The 13,363-nt window shown below is 40.3% G+C and overlaps 1 protein-coding gene across 1 annotated transcript in view; it reads right to left on the bottom strand.

The window, feature by feature from the left end:
• KIF5C (kinesin family member 5C) overlaps positions 1 to 13,363 on the bottom strand; it is a 93,237-nt gene that overhangs the window by 50,055 nt on the left and 29,819 nt on the right. The window contains exons 3-6 of the mRNA XM_014941184.1: positions 8,273 to 8,346; positions 3,894 to 3,998; positions 1,174 to 1,222; positions 221 to 276 (exon numbers count right to left, since the gene is read on the bottom strand). Coding sequence (XP_014796670.1) covers positions 221 to 276; positions 1,174 to 1,222; positions 3,894 to 3,998; positions 8,273 to 8,346 — 284 coding nt within the window. The remainder of the gene's footprint in view (positions 1 to 220; positions 277 to 1,173; positions 1,223 to 3,893; positions 3,999 to 8,272; positions 8,347 to 13,363) is intronic.

Raw genomic sequence — 13,363 nt, forward strand, 5'->3', positions numbered from 1 at the left:
TAACAAAACGTAAATGTTTAAAGTCAGGAAAATAAAGCAAACATGATTCAAGCCCATTAATATTTCAGGAAACTGTCTAAATCCAATACTACTTGAACATTCAAGACTCAGAACATGAGTTGAATTATTTCAGCAAACGCACTGGGATAGAAATGGAAATGTGTAAATAAATGCATATGTGAGAAAGAATGAAAAACGGAGCGTCACATTTTCCTTGTACCTTAACATATGGGACTCTGTTTTTATCTTCATGTACAGCGAGGTTTGTCTTTGACACTACAAAAAAGGATGGAGATCATTAGGAATATTCCGAGGTAATAATGTGTCAGCTGCAGGCATGAGAGACAAATACCATGAATGTATTAAATTTGTAAATGAGAATTGTAGTCGCTTCCCATTCCTTATAAACTACCAATATTTCTGCTACAGAAAACCTGTTTCTTGTTCTGTCAATCTTGTACGTGTTTCTTTAAAGTTAACTTTATGGCACAAAAGCTTTTGTTCGCTGCTTGCATTAATAAAATAAACACAGAACAAGCTGGATTTTGCCAAGACAGCAAGAATTTCAAAAGAGACAGAAGAACTCATTGGAATTCAGAAAAGCCCAAATACACGCTACTGGTTTTGTGTTACCATTTGCATAGATTTCTGTCTTCAGACTGATTCAACACACATAATTCACAGTTTCATTAACTTCCAGCAAGCATATACAGACCCAAATTGTAAAAGAGACAGATCCCTCCCAACAAACTCTACCTAACAGAACCAAAGCAAGGAGTAAGTTGAACCCAATGTATTCTAAATTTAATAAGCTGTTGCTTGTCGTCACTGTCCCTTCCCAGTGCCTTCAGAGCCCTACAAACAGAACACTATATGAATTTTTAAATTACAGTTTTTTTCTTTAAGAATATACATTGCCAATGAGGCTCAGACCTGTCTTGAAGTCTGTAAAATTCTCTGTACTCATTGATTTATAACAAAGCTACGTCGCACTGCAGCGGTAGGTGCACAGGAGACAGAGATCAGATGACTTAAACTGCAAAATTCTCTTTCACAAATCCAGCTTAAATGTAAATCACTATCAAAGAAAGAAACTGTTTCCCCATGAGCATTGACTCAAAGCACTATAACAAGCCAAAAACCACTAAGTCACATAAGAAATGCAGAACTTACCATCAAGTAGGTCCCTTATTTTGTCCAAATATATCTCAAAGTAGGAAACCTAATTAAGTAATCATAAACATTACAGATTTAAACTTTGGCAATTTAAAAATCCCAGTACCTATAGTTCTGTAACTGTCAAAATATAAAGCACAAAACTAAAAATAAACCCCACCTCCCACATTGTTTGAATTACACCTTTCATGTGAACGCAAAAGTATTTTGAATGATTCACAAGTCATTGATCTTTCTCCATTTATCACTGATTCATCAGGAAAGTACACAAAAAATAGTCTGACAAATCTTATAATCTTTTTTTTTTTCACATAGGCAAAATTGACAAAAATATTGAACAGAATCAAATCAATTTGCTATCATATCAGTACAGCTGCATCACGAGGGTCAGGTTTGACAACTGTAAGAGAGATATTGATATTCACCAGCCCCATCAGTGGTTTAACACACCAGTTACATAAGCCTAAGCAACATATATATTAAAAGAAACTTTTAAATGAAGCATATGTAAAAGTTCTGTCTCGAATCAATTCCCAAAGATGAAACTGAAAATGAGTTTTTCTGTAACAAAGGCACAACTGTCCTAAAAAAAAAAAAAAAATAATTAGAGGGAGAATGAATGAATGACTGACTCTCTTAATAAAAGGGTATTCAGCTCACAGAAGCAAACAGAAATGTGTTAGGGGGGTGGTGTTTAACCCTACCCTAAATAAGCTTTATCCAGGGATTATTTAGCTAGAATACTAGACAGTTAAATTCTAGCTGTCAGTAAACTCTAGCTATTTAGTAAAGTATCGTTTTGTCTCATGTGAAAAATAAATTATGTCCCATTTTTTAGCCTGATGAGCTGATCTTCCTGCCTGACGACAGATATATTTGGCTTTTGTGCATTTACTTCACCCATGTCCCATTTAAATCCATCCTCTGGACCAACTCATTTCAACAGTCTGGTTCACCCAGACATAACTCACTTGCTTTATATTATCCTATTAACACACTGCTGAGGACCAACACACACAGGAGACACCAAATTTCCCTCCCTGTTCTAAATGGGTCTCTAGTAAAGTGGGAGAGAAAAAAAAATGTATTAATTTTCAACGTTGGCTCAGTTATTAAAAGAGTCTGACAGTTTGGTTGAATTCTTGCTCCCAATGACAGAACATGCATTTCTCTCAATGACAGCTCCTTGTATAATCACTCACTCATTCAGAGCTACTTAGGCAGCTTTTCTGTTAAGATATTCATAAACGTCAACGAGGATAGGAAACCGCTGAAGCAATTCAGCGCCGGCAGAACATGTTTTATAAAGTGATAATCTTCTGCCAGGACAGGCATTTACTACGTCTTGTACAAGGGGGTCCCCATCTGTGCTATCAAAGTGTATCCAAGTGCAACCAGTGAAACAGCAATAGCCATAGGATGGCTTTACAGATGATGAAAAGAAACCAGTGTCACTCCTGTGGAAGCCATTCCTAGAAAAATTCAGAGGTGTTGCTTCTTAAGGAGTTCCATATTTCACAATCTAAGGTCCATTAACATATTTAGAGGGTTTATTTGTACTTGGTAAGGCTGCTGCTTCTCTCTGTACGTCATGGGCACCCCCACAAACAGGCACTGCTAAGAAGGTTCTCAATACAGGAGGACCCAGTTGTTCCAGAAGATCAGAAGCTGGTTCAGAGGTACTCTGCTATATATATACACACACATATATACCCCCAGAAGTGTTTCAAGGGCTTTAACCCATGCAGCACTAAAATACACATATATACCCCCAGAAGTGCTTCAAGGGCTTTAACCCATGCAGCACTAAAAAGTCGTTCATCTCTAGCTTTCAGACCCAAGAGGGACAGAGGAGAGCTCCATTCTCAGAGAGCATCACCTGGTCACAGCAGGAGAAGGGACGGTGTTCTCACACTCTACCTGTGCTCAGCCACTTAACTTTACTGAAGCCATCTAAGTGTGTTCTGTGCGTTTTGAGGGATGGATGACACAGAAGAGTACTCATTTTTCCTGCAATCCACTGGGTAATTGTACTGATGTCTGCTTGGAAGGAAGCTGTAGCCTGACCCCAACTCGGCCAGACGGACCAATGCCCCCCCATGGCTGAGAGCTCCCCAGGAAACTGGATGAACAGTAGGAATCAAAAGTCACTCAAAAAATTTGAAATCATATTGCTGGGATCAAGATAGGGACATGGTAAAACATAGTAGCTGTTCAAACCAAGTTAGACCATGACTTTTGGGCTAAAAATTGCTTTTAAACATCCTTCTATAAGTTGTGTAGAGCCATTTTTCTCCATTTCAAACCCCCATACTACGGAGGACTGTTTATATCCCTGTCAATATTCTCACAGACGTCATGTGGATCAATGGTATTTATGGTCCTAACTAGTGGGGCTGAGCTACGGTCTTTGGAGAAGCTGCAGTGAAGTAAGTGTGTTATTTCTTATCAAGTTGGCTACCACCAAATGCATTAGAGAGACAAGGCAACCAAGGGACTAGCAAACCTGAGCTGAAAAAAAAAGGTCTCTCAAAGGCAACTAATTCTATGGGATTATTTCTAGTAGATGTCCTTAGTGTGTTGGGTGTTTTTTTTCAAATTATAAAAGGGAGAAAGGAAAAATCCCTCAGCAGAATGTTCTAGTGTGGATCAGATTTCCTATCCAGCTCGACTTTCTTCCACCCGACCCATTGCGTAACGTGTCACTCTGCATTTACCTTTATGTGAAACTCCAGGTTTTCATCCATGGAATAGATGTGATCAAAGATGTCATGTGCAATTCTTGGAATGATTCCCATGAGCTGAGGGTCGTGCAGCTTTCCCTGCAGACACAAAACCAAACCGTAACTCGGAAAGCCTCGCGTGGGCACAGGAGAGGAGAAAGCCTTGGCCAAACACACCTTCCTCCAGTGGGGGCCCCCGTGAACGTGTCTGCTGCTTTGGGGGAATTTTATTTGATTTAAGTGCACCAAAAAGGTGGCAGAATGACTCAATGTGTTAGCACTCTTCACCCAACGGAGCACCTATCTGTTTTGTCAGCTCCTGCCGCTAGCTACACCGTCACTCTCCGATTAAAGATGGAGGAATAAACACAAACAAACATATAAATTACAGCCTGGTTTTCCTAGTTAAATCAGGTATTTGGAAACATGTCACAAACAAGAAGTATTAAAGCTTTTTGTTTCTCTTTCACCACAATGCTAGAAAGCTAAAGGGAAATCTGGGTTGCGGGGATTTGGGGATTAAGAGTAATATATTCTGATTTGAGCTTGCTGGGCCTGTTGCCAGAGAACCGTGCCTTACAAACACTACTCCATGTTAATATGCACAACTACCTTCCTCTATTCTTTCAAGAACTGAATACTAAATAAAAACAACAATTTCCCTGGCTGCGTGGTTCCTTTTAGTTGTATTGCTCTGTTTGAAAAAGCCAGACACGTACAGGAAAGCTAACACTTAAAAATGGAATAGAAATATTAACTCAAAATATAATCCTTTTCCAACTACAGCACACGCTGTATTGTTATTTTCCAAACGTTTTATGAAACTGCTTAAATACACAATAACAAGTCATTAGTTGTAACACTCCATCAGAACACAGAGTCTCAAAACTCTAATATACCTTTTGAATATATCTTTGTCCAAGTAATACTGCCCATATCAGCACAACAAAGCATCTTACTCCAAAGAGTGGTAGGGAATTATTTTTTTTTAAATAATATAGTGGGTAACCATACAATTCCAAATCATAGGAATTCAGATTTGATCTGTGTCCTGCTCAGAGACAGAACAAAACCAATTTTCCTTGTCAGTAATAATACTTTTCAGTCAAGTCTCTTCTACCTGAATGCACCCTCTGAAATTAATGGTATGTTTTTCAGACCGTGTCTGCTTCTGGCAGTGAGAATGCCTGATGTTTGTAATGAATGCCAAGGGATGGTGTGCAGAGAGGCTCCTGCTTATACTTATTGCTATAACAACCAAGGTGTGCTCACTTTTATTTGCCACGTTGGAGGGTTGGAAGCAGAAGACCACAGAGGGGTTGCACCTGCAACAGGGGACAGGACAAGTGACCCCAAACTCTCCAAAGGGTTATTCCATCCCATCTGCATCATGCTCAGTATAAAGCTGGGGGATCAAAGGGGTCAGCCCTCTCTTCTTCAATGGCCAGTGTCCGAGGAGGATTCTGTCTGTTCTTGTTTTAATTTGCCAGCACAGCACTCGGTTCCATCCCATAACACTGTTACTGAGCAGAGACTGCAACACAATTTTCCCACTCTCCATCCCATCCCCCTGAAGAAGCCCTTGAAAAGCTCACTGAAACCAACTGACTCCCCTGTATCACTGCACAGAGAGAGTCTTCTCAAAGAGGGGAAAGGAGTTTTTCCCTAAACTAGAATAAACAGAGATTTGCTGGTACGTCCTCAGCGCACAGGAATGCACCCAAAGGTATGTCTAAGCTATATAGCACTGCAGGATGCGTGATTCCTAAGGCAGCAGAGGCAAAAGCAGCTACAGAACGAGGAATGCTATGCAGTGTCCCCTTTTCTATAGTAGTTTTGACCAAACTGGGTTGCTGGCCCAGCCAAAGGCCAGTTTGAATTCAAATTTCTGCTGCAGAGACTTCTGTCTGCACAGAGGTGCATCAGCTTTGGGGTCACTGAACTACACAACTACAAATTGCTCTGGGTAAGTGACAACTTATAAAAGTATTTAATTAAACCTTCTAGCCCCAACAAGCCCTTGTAATAATAATGCTTTCCTTTACATTGCTTTCTCTAGCTCAGAAGAGAAAGCAATCTGTAAAACACGATTAAGTGTGCATCTACCTCAACCACAGCATCTACAACCTCTTGGGCTTGGGCTTTCCCCCTGTTTAAATCAGTAGAAACTTCAGTGAAGCAAAATCACATTCAACACTTTGTGAAGAAAGAGTTAAGATCTTTAAAACACTGTAACACCAACACTCTGTGATGATATGATAAAAAAAATATCATTTTTACTTTTTTATCAGTGGATTTTTATTAAAACAAGAGATGATTGAAGCAGGTCCCACTATAATTTACAGAGACCATAAACTGAGAGGGAAGAGAAAGGGAAAGATAGGCTTAGTCACTGGAAAGTTGAAATAAAATATATATTAAAAAAAAGATTTAGCTATAAACTCAGAAGGAGTTTGGAGAAATGTGTGCAGCTGGCTCGCTGACATTGCAGTTAGTGAACTCCCCCAAAGCACCAGGACGGAGAGTTCTCCGCTCATTAAAGCCTCTCATTTTAATAAGAACATTAATTTCCACATTTAAACATAGCAGGCAGGCAGTAGGTAGTGAAGTGTAACATTTGAGGCACTGCTGGTTTATTTCAGGATGTTGACATAATAACTACAACCTATAGGGACTTAGTATTGAAAACTCGACTGGAAGGTCAAAGCCGATTGCTTTAATCTTACGGGCAGAAATAACTAACTTTTAAGACAGTTTTGGCTATATCCTGCTATACAGGTTGGCAAATGTTTTATCCAGCACAGAAGAAAGACCTATGGATGTCAGAAAGCCTATCCTGGCTATATTATACTACCATGTCCTGTTTAAGCTTAACACTAACACTCTGAAGCACTTCACATTTCACAGAAAATCCTCCATAACAGCTTTACCAAGAGGATTTACCATTTCTTCAACTACAGACTATTTTTTCCTTCCACAACATACTTTAGCAACTTTACAAGAGGATGTTCAGTTAAAAGGGGGATTAAAACTGAATATAGACTTGATTCCACTTTAAAATGACAGCTTTTTTTTTTTTTTATTAAATAAGTAAAACAGCCATTTTTCTACAGTCATCTTCTTTATCGCAGCTTGTAATTCTGAATATAAATTGGCTTTACGAGATCTTTCCCCACGCCATGTGGAAGCACCAGCTCAAGCCCTGCAGACATTTTGATTTAATTACATTCAGAGCTGGTGGATTACTCAGCCATTGTGCCATCTGTGAGGGCTGAGCTAGTGATTTCCACTCCCCGCTCCCCCCTCCATCCCCATCCTCCCAAGGACAGACTTAATTAGACACGAGGCATCAGTTATTGCATCCTCCAGGAAAGGAGCAACTGTGGCAATCGAACGGCAATTTCACCAGGGCCCGTTGGCTGGAGAGAATATTGCTTTCCATCTCCTTTAACCTTCTGGTTAGGGAGGTCACCCGTGTTAATCGTGTAGCAAAACCATCTGATGCTGTTAAACAAACGCAAGCTCGTTTTTTTTCCTCTCATTTAGCCAAACTTTGCTGCAGCCCTCCTGCATTACAGTTCACAGTTGAACTGAAATGCTCCAAGACATCCAGCTTGTACAGCACTGCGACGGAACAATCCTACGCGAGGATTAAATGCTTGAATGATCCGCCTTTTTTAGCCAGAGACTAGAATATCTAAGTATTTTCTAACTGAACAGTTTAAAAAAGAAAAAAAAAAACACCACAGGAAAAAAAAAACGACACTCTCACATCTATTTTCTAACTGAACAGTTAAAAAAAGAAAAAAAAAACCACCACAGGAAAAAAAACCCGACACTCTCACACTTCATGTAGCAGAAATATAAACAGACTGAGAACTTCAGCCGCTGGAATTTTGTGGAATTTGGTATTCTTCTCAACAATTCTCAAATTCATCCCTCTGTGCTGCAGCACGCAAGAGTGGTATTCCCAGAAGGGGAGTGGAAATGAGAAAACCAATAACCCAGGCATGAATTTTCATTATCCCGCATACAGGGGACCCTTACAGACCCTTATTACTGTTTTCATTTATGGATTAACAAACCTCACTCAAACCCTTTAAAATATACACATAACCTAAACTGTTACCACAAACGGGGAGATGTTTTTGACTCACTATTTGTTAATTTAGGTAGATACCTATAGACATCTGTTGAAAAAAACTCCACATTGAAAGAAATACTATGGCTTAAAAGGCACAGAAGCTAAACATCCCCAGATCTCTTTGTATATGTCACTCACAGCTGAGTGCTCCAGATAACTGGCTTCTGCAGGTAATTGGGACATATTATTCTACTGCTGCCACCAAACTGATTTAATTTTGCCACTGTACCTCCATAGTGTGTGTTTTTCCTGATGATGTCTGTCCGTAAGCAAAGATTGTGCCATTGTAGCCTTCAAGAACATCTGCAAGGAGGAGGAAAACAATTAAAAATCACATTAACGTTTTAAAGCTGGATTATCAGCATTTCATAAGCCTTCTGCAATGCTGAAGGTCAACTAGAAAATAGTTTGCACAATAAGGAATGGAAAAAATATGACATAGCTAGCTATCTTTAGGAAAAAAATAAATCATAATAAAATCTAGCCCATAGAATTATTAACATCTCACACTACCCTGGAAAAAAAAAGTTCTCTGTACACTAGATACTATCCAATATACCTGTGCAACATGGAAATGCATTTTAAACCACCACAGAACGGAAAAAAAGTTAAACAAGCTCATACTTTTCCTACTACTATAACACCCTCAAGATTTCATGGCCTCATTAATTTCCCAGCTCATCTGTAAGACAGGAGAGCAAAGCAAGAAGAAAATCAGACAAAGAGGAATTTCCTTTATTGAAAATATGCTTCTCTCAAGGCAGAATGAATAATTTCCTATTGCATCGAGATATAAAAATACCCGTTTTTCACATTGCAGTGGTTAGAGGCTGTAGTAGCTTTGGGAAACCCGGGAGGGTTGTAAACCAGCTGGTTCTTAGGCACAGTCCCACCTCCATTCATTGAAAGGATTAGAGCTGGACTTGCTCCAGGCAAGTGAATTTAAAGTCTTAAGGAGGGCCACCTATTTATGTGTAAAAGGGAATAATACTTGTTCTGTTTGCTAATAAAGAACAAAAGAAACCTTCAGTGAGAAGGATGCTGGCCAGGGGGCTCTGCTTCGAGCCCCCCACCTTCCCCTTGCCCCGTGCTCTTGCGGGGAGGCAGCGGCATCGTAGTTGGCTCCGGAGCTCTGCCAACACCAAAGCCAGGGGGATGCCAACGGTGAAAAAGAAAAGCCAAAGGAAAGCTGGGCTCTCAGAGCCTGCAGAGGGGACTGAGAGCAGCCACCAAAGCCCAGCTGCCATCTGGCAGGGCAGAAAGGTTTCTGTCCACGGCCACTTCCAAACCCAGCCCCTGCTGTCAGAGCTGGCCTTTAGGCTTCTGAAATATGTTACGTCCCCATCCTCTACTCTTCATACTAAGAGAGGTGCCAGGAGAAAAAATATACGTCTGTGTGTGTATTTATAGTACTTACAGACACATGACTATATTATATATTAATACATATAATGTCATATATATTACATTTACATAAACACACACACATATGTCCTTATTTGTATCTCCGTATGCGTGCACTTAGATGTTCCAGATAGGAAGGATAATTAAAGAAGATATGTTAGAAAAATATAAAAAGAATGAAGAAAGAGCAAGCATGGAAAAAATTCATGGAAAAACCACACAAAGGTGATTTCAAAGAAAAGAAACGGATAAAGCAAAGAGATCTTTTTCAATGACAACTGCTACAGAGACCCACATTTCCTACAGAGCAATTGTGAGTAAGGATGAAATTGGAATGAAACCGTTTAAAAATATATATTCTAATTAAACACAGAGAACTATTTTGGGGAGCTGAAGAGGACCGACATGCCAGTGGTTGCACAGACCCCCCCAGAGTATTGCTGGGTAAATTTTTCAAATTTTGAAATCTAGAAGAATGACAATGTTAGAGACTATAATTACTGTCATTCCTGTATTAACATTTTGTATGAATTTAGCATCCTCATCTGTTTATAAAAATAGATGTCACTGCTTATTCTTGCTTTAAGGAAGCAAAGTTTAAAATAAGGAATTATAAATAATAATTGCAAAGATAAAACCACAGATGTCCAGCCATAGATACAGTGCTATCTTGAGTTCATGCTTTGACCCATAATTTCATCAACCAGCTTCAAAATAGGGCCAAATCTCATATTATTGGTATTTCAAAACATTCATTCACCAGTTCTTTTCCGAAGGGAACATCTCATTGATTTTTCAGCTCAACACAGAGTGAACTCGAGCGGAAGGGAAGGACCACAACACCAGCAGCTTGAAGAGCTGGTGACCCTCACTGCTGGCCCTCCAGCTGCACAACTTTCAGGGGTGCAATTTTAACAACATTTTTTTTTGCCAAGGAAACTCCAATGTATACTAAGCATTGCCCTTGGAAGACATTAAAGTATTAATAAGAGGAAAAAAAGGCTGTTTAGCAAATTCCTGAAGATTGTTGGTGATTTAAACTTTAAAAGAAATTCTGTCAGGAGCTCCACCCAACTTGCACCAGTGGGTCTAACTAGCTAGAAGTTGGGAAAGGAAGGGATTTTTTTTTTCTCTTTGGAAGGTGCAGAGAACCAGAATGTCAAAGGTGCTTAGGCACCAAAAACCATAAATAGTTGTCCTAAAAGGAATTCAGAAACCCTCAAAGAAACACATGCAACTCCTTTTTGTTTCCAAAACACCATCTAGCATCCAAATACCTTTTGAATTCTACCACAGGACAGTTAAACACAATCTAAGAATTCACTACTGCTATTTCCAATTTTTGCCCGATTTGATTAACATTTGAAGAAAATAGGTTGAATTAAAAAAAAAAAAAGGCTTTTTATCTCCAGGTGAATGTAACACACAATGTGAACTTTATACTGGTACACAGCCTCAGGGGAAAATAACCTGATTAATCAACTGTTATGTAAGAAAATTGCTCAGAATTTGCATCAAGGTATACCAAGCTACATCACTGCTTGAGGAAGCACAGATAAGCAATTTACTGCCCCAATTAGCAAAAAATGCCTTATTCTATAAAAAAAAACCCAGTCCTTTGCATCACCTGCAATTAAAAAAAGTCAGTGGTCTCTGTGGGAAAAGAGGTTATTTTTGTTGGAAGATTTTCCACCTTAAGATAGTTAAGAAACCATCTGTCAACTGGATAAAGAGAGAAGGCAGTTGTTGATGGAAATGGCCCGCACAAAACTTAAGAGCGAGGGAGAGGAAGGGTAAAAACAGATGAACAAAGTGACCGAACAAAGATCAGTTGGGTTTTTTATATAATTCATACCAAACCAGAAAAAAAAAAGCCCAAGTGCTTTTCTTAGTTCCTGGTCCGACTCTCCACAATGATTTTCAGTTTGATTTACCCTCCCCACAAAAGGGAGCTACTTGACTCAGCCACTCAACTGCTGCCAGATGGTGATTTTCCTGACGAGGATGGACAGGCCAAGTAGCAACAGCCCGAAATCACAGCCCTCATGTTGGGGCTACACCACAGACTCACTCAGGTTAGGGACCCAGAAAGCCTTTCCAGCAGCACCGAGGCCCCAGCAGAGCTCTGCAACAGGTCTCCAAGGGCAGCTGTGCACTGGAGACCTTTCAAATGGACCACAGAAGTCTTAATGGCAAGAAGAAAGACCAAATGGCTTTAGAGAATTCCTTTCAGCTTCAATCTTATGAGGAAAGGCTGAGGAACTTGAGTCTTTTTAGTCTGGAGAAAACTGAGGGGGGATCTGATCAACACCTATAAATCCTTCAAGGGTGGGTGTCAGGAGGATGGGGCCAGGCTTTTCTCAGTGGTGCCCAGGGACAAGAGAAGAGGGAACGGGCACAAACTTGAACATAGGAAGTTCCACCTGAACATGAGGAGGAACTTCTTTGCTGTGAGGGTGGCAGAGCCCTGGAAGAAGCTGCCCAGGGAGGTGGTGGAGTCTCCTTCTCTGGAGACATTCAAACCCACCTGGACACGTTCCTGTGGGACCTGCTCTGGGTGGACCTGCTCTGGCAGGGGGTTGGACGAGACGATCTCCAGAGGTCCCTTCCAACCCCATAGCATTCTGTGATTTCTGTGACCAGATTTTTAGCTCTGTACTTATCTTTTCCATCTCCAAACTTCCTAGTTGTACGACTCAGCACGTGAGGCCTCTATTTGTAACCAGAATAGAAAGCCAATAAGCCACCCAGTGAGATCAACCCCACCACCCAAAAAAAAAATCATTAAAGCAATTTTCTCCTCCTCAGAGGACACACAAATGCACAGATGTTCACATGTGCACTAACGTGCTCCCAGCTCCAGTGCTCAGCAATACATGGCCATTATACATTCTCCCCTCAGTGTAATCGTAGGAAAGATGCAAAATCCGGATACACACATGCATCTGTGTAGATAGAGAAGATAAAGCTATTTTATGGTAATAGAAAGCAATGGGAAACAAAGCAAAAGTGGTGGCAATCACACGCTATTGTTTGCTTTCAGATTTGGAGATATTTCTTAGCTTGGTTTAAAAACTGCAAACCAAACTGTGGTGATACACACCAGTGATGGTTCCCCACACACTTCCACTACTGGGACCTCTGCCCTTGGGAGCACCTTGAACAACCACCATCCCCAGCGCCCACCCTAATGCAAACTTCTGTAACATACAGATTTATTCTCCTCCTCTAAAAACCCTCCTTATTTCTCATGTTTCTCACATATGGAATGTGAAATACATTGACTTAGTCACTGAGCTGTTTACTTAAGCCTAATCCCATTTCTTCTTTAGTGAAAAAGACCTCATTGAGATCACTCTTATTGTCAACATGGTTATTGTAAGCATTGTTTTAGAGACTGTTAGGCCAGCTGGCATTTTCTGTAATAACATTAATCACAATGAAACCATCAGCCATTTCATGGGAGCATAATGAAATCTGATAACAAATGGCAACCTTGACAAGCTATCTAAAAAAGCCTCAAAGATTTAAATAGTGCTCCAAGTTGTAATGCGCGCGGCTCATATTTCCATGTAGTAAATGACATTGTTCCAGTCTATCAGAAACAGACCAGTCACATTCTTCACTTTATTAGGCTTTAAAATGGAAATTAAACATACGGAAATGTAAGCCCAGAACCCAAGAACATCATTCCAGTAACACTGTGCTCTCTCCCTCCCTCCCTTACACACTCTTTCTTGTCCCCCCCTCCCCTTTCTCTCCCTCCCCATCGCCCTCCTTCTCACTTTCTCATCCTCTCCTCTCTATTAGGCTTTAAAATGGAAATTAAACATAAGGAAATGTAAGCCCAGAGCTCAAGAACATCATTCCAGTAACGCTGTGCTCTTTCCCTCCCTCCCTTACACACTCTTTCTTG

Source organism: Calidris pugnax, unplaced genomic scaffold, assembly GCF_001431845.1.
Source record: "Calidris pugnax isolate Ruff unplaced genomic scaffold, ASM143184v1 scaffold60, whole genome shotgun sequence".
In the NCBI taxonomy this organism is placed as follows: domain Eukaryota; kingdom Metazoa; phylum Chordata; class Aves; order Charadriiformes; family Scolopacidae; genus Calidris; species Calidris pugnax.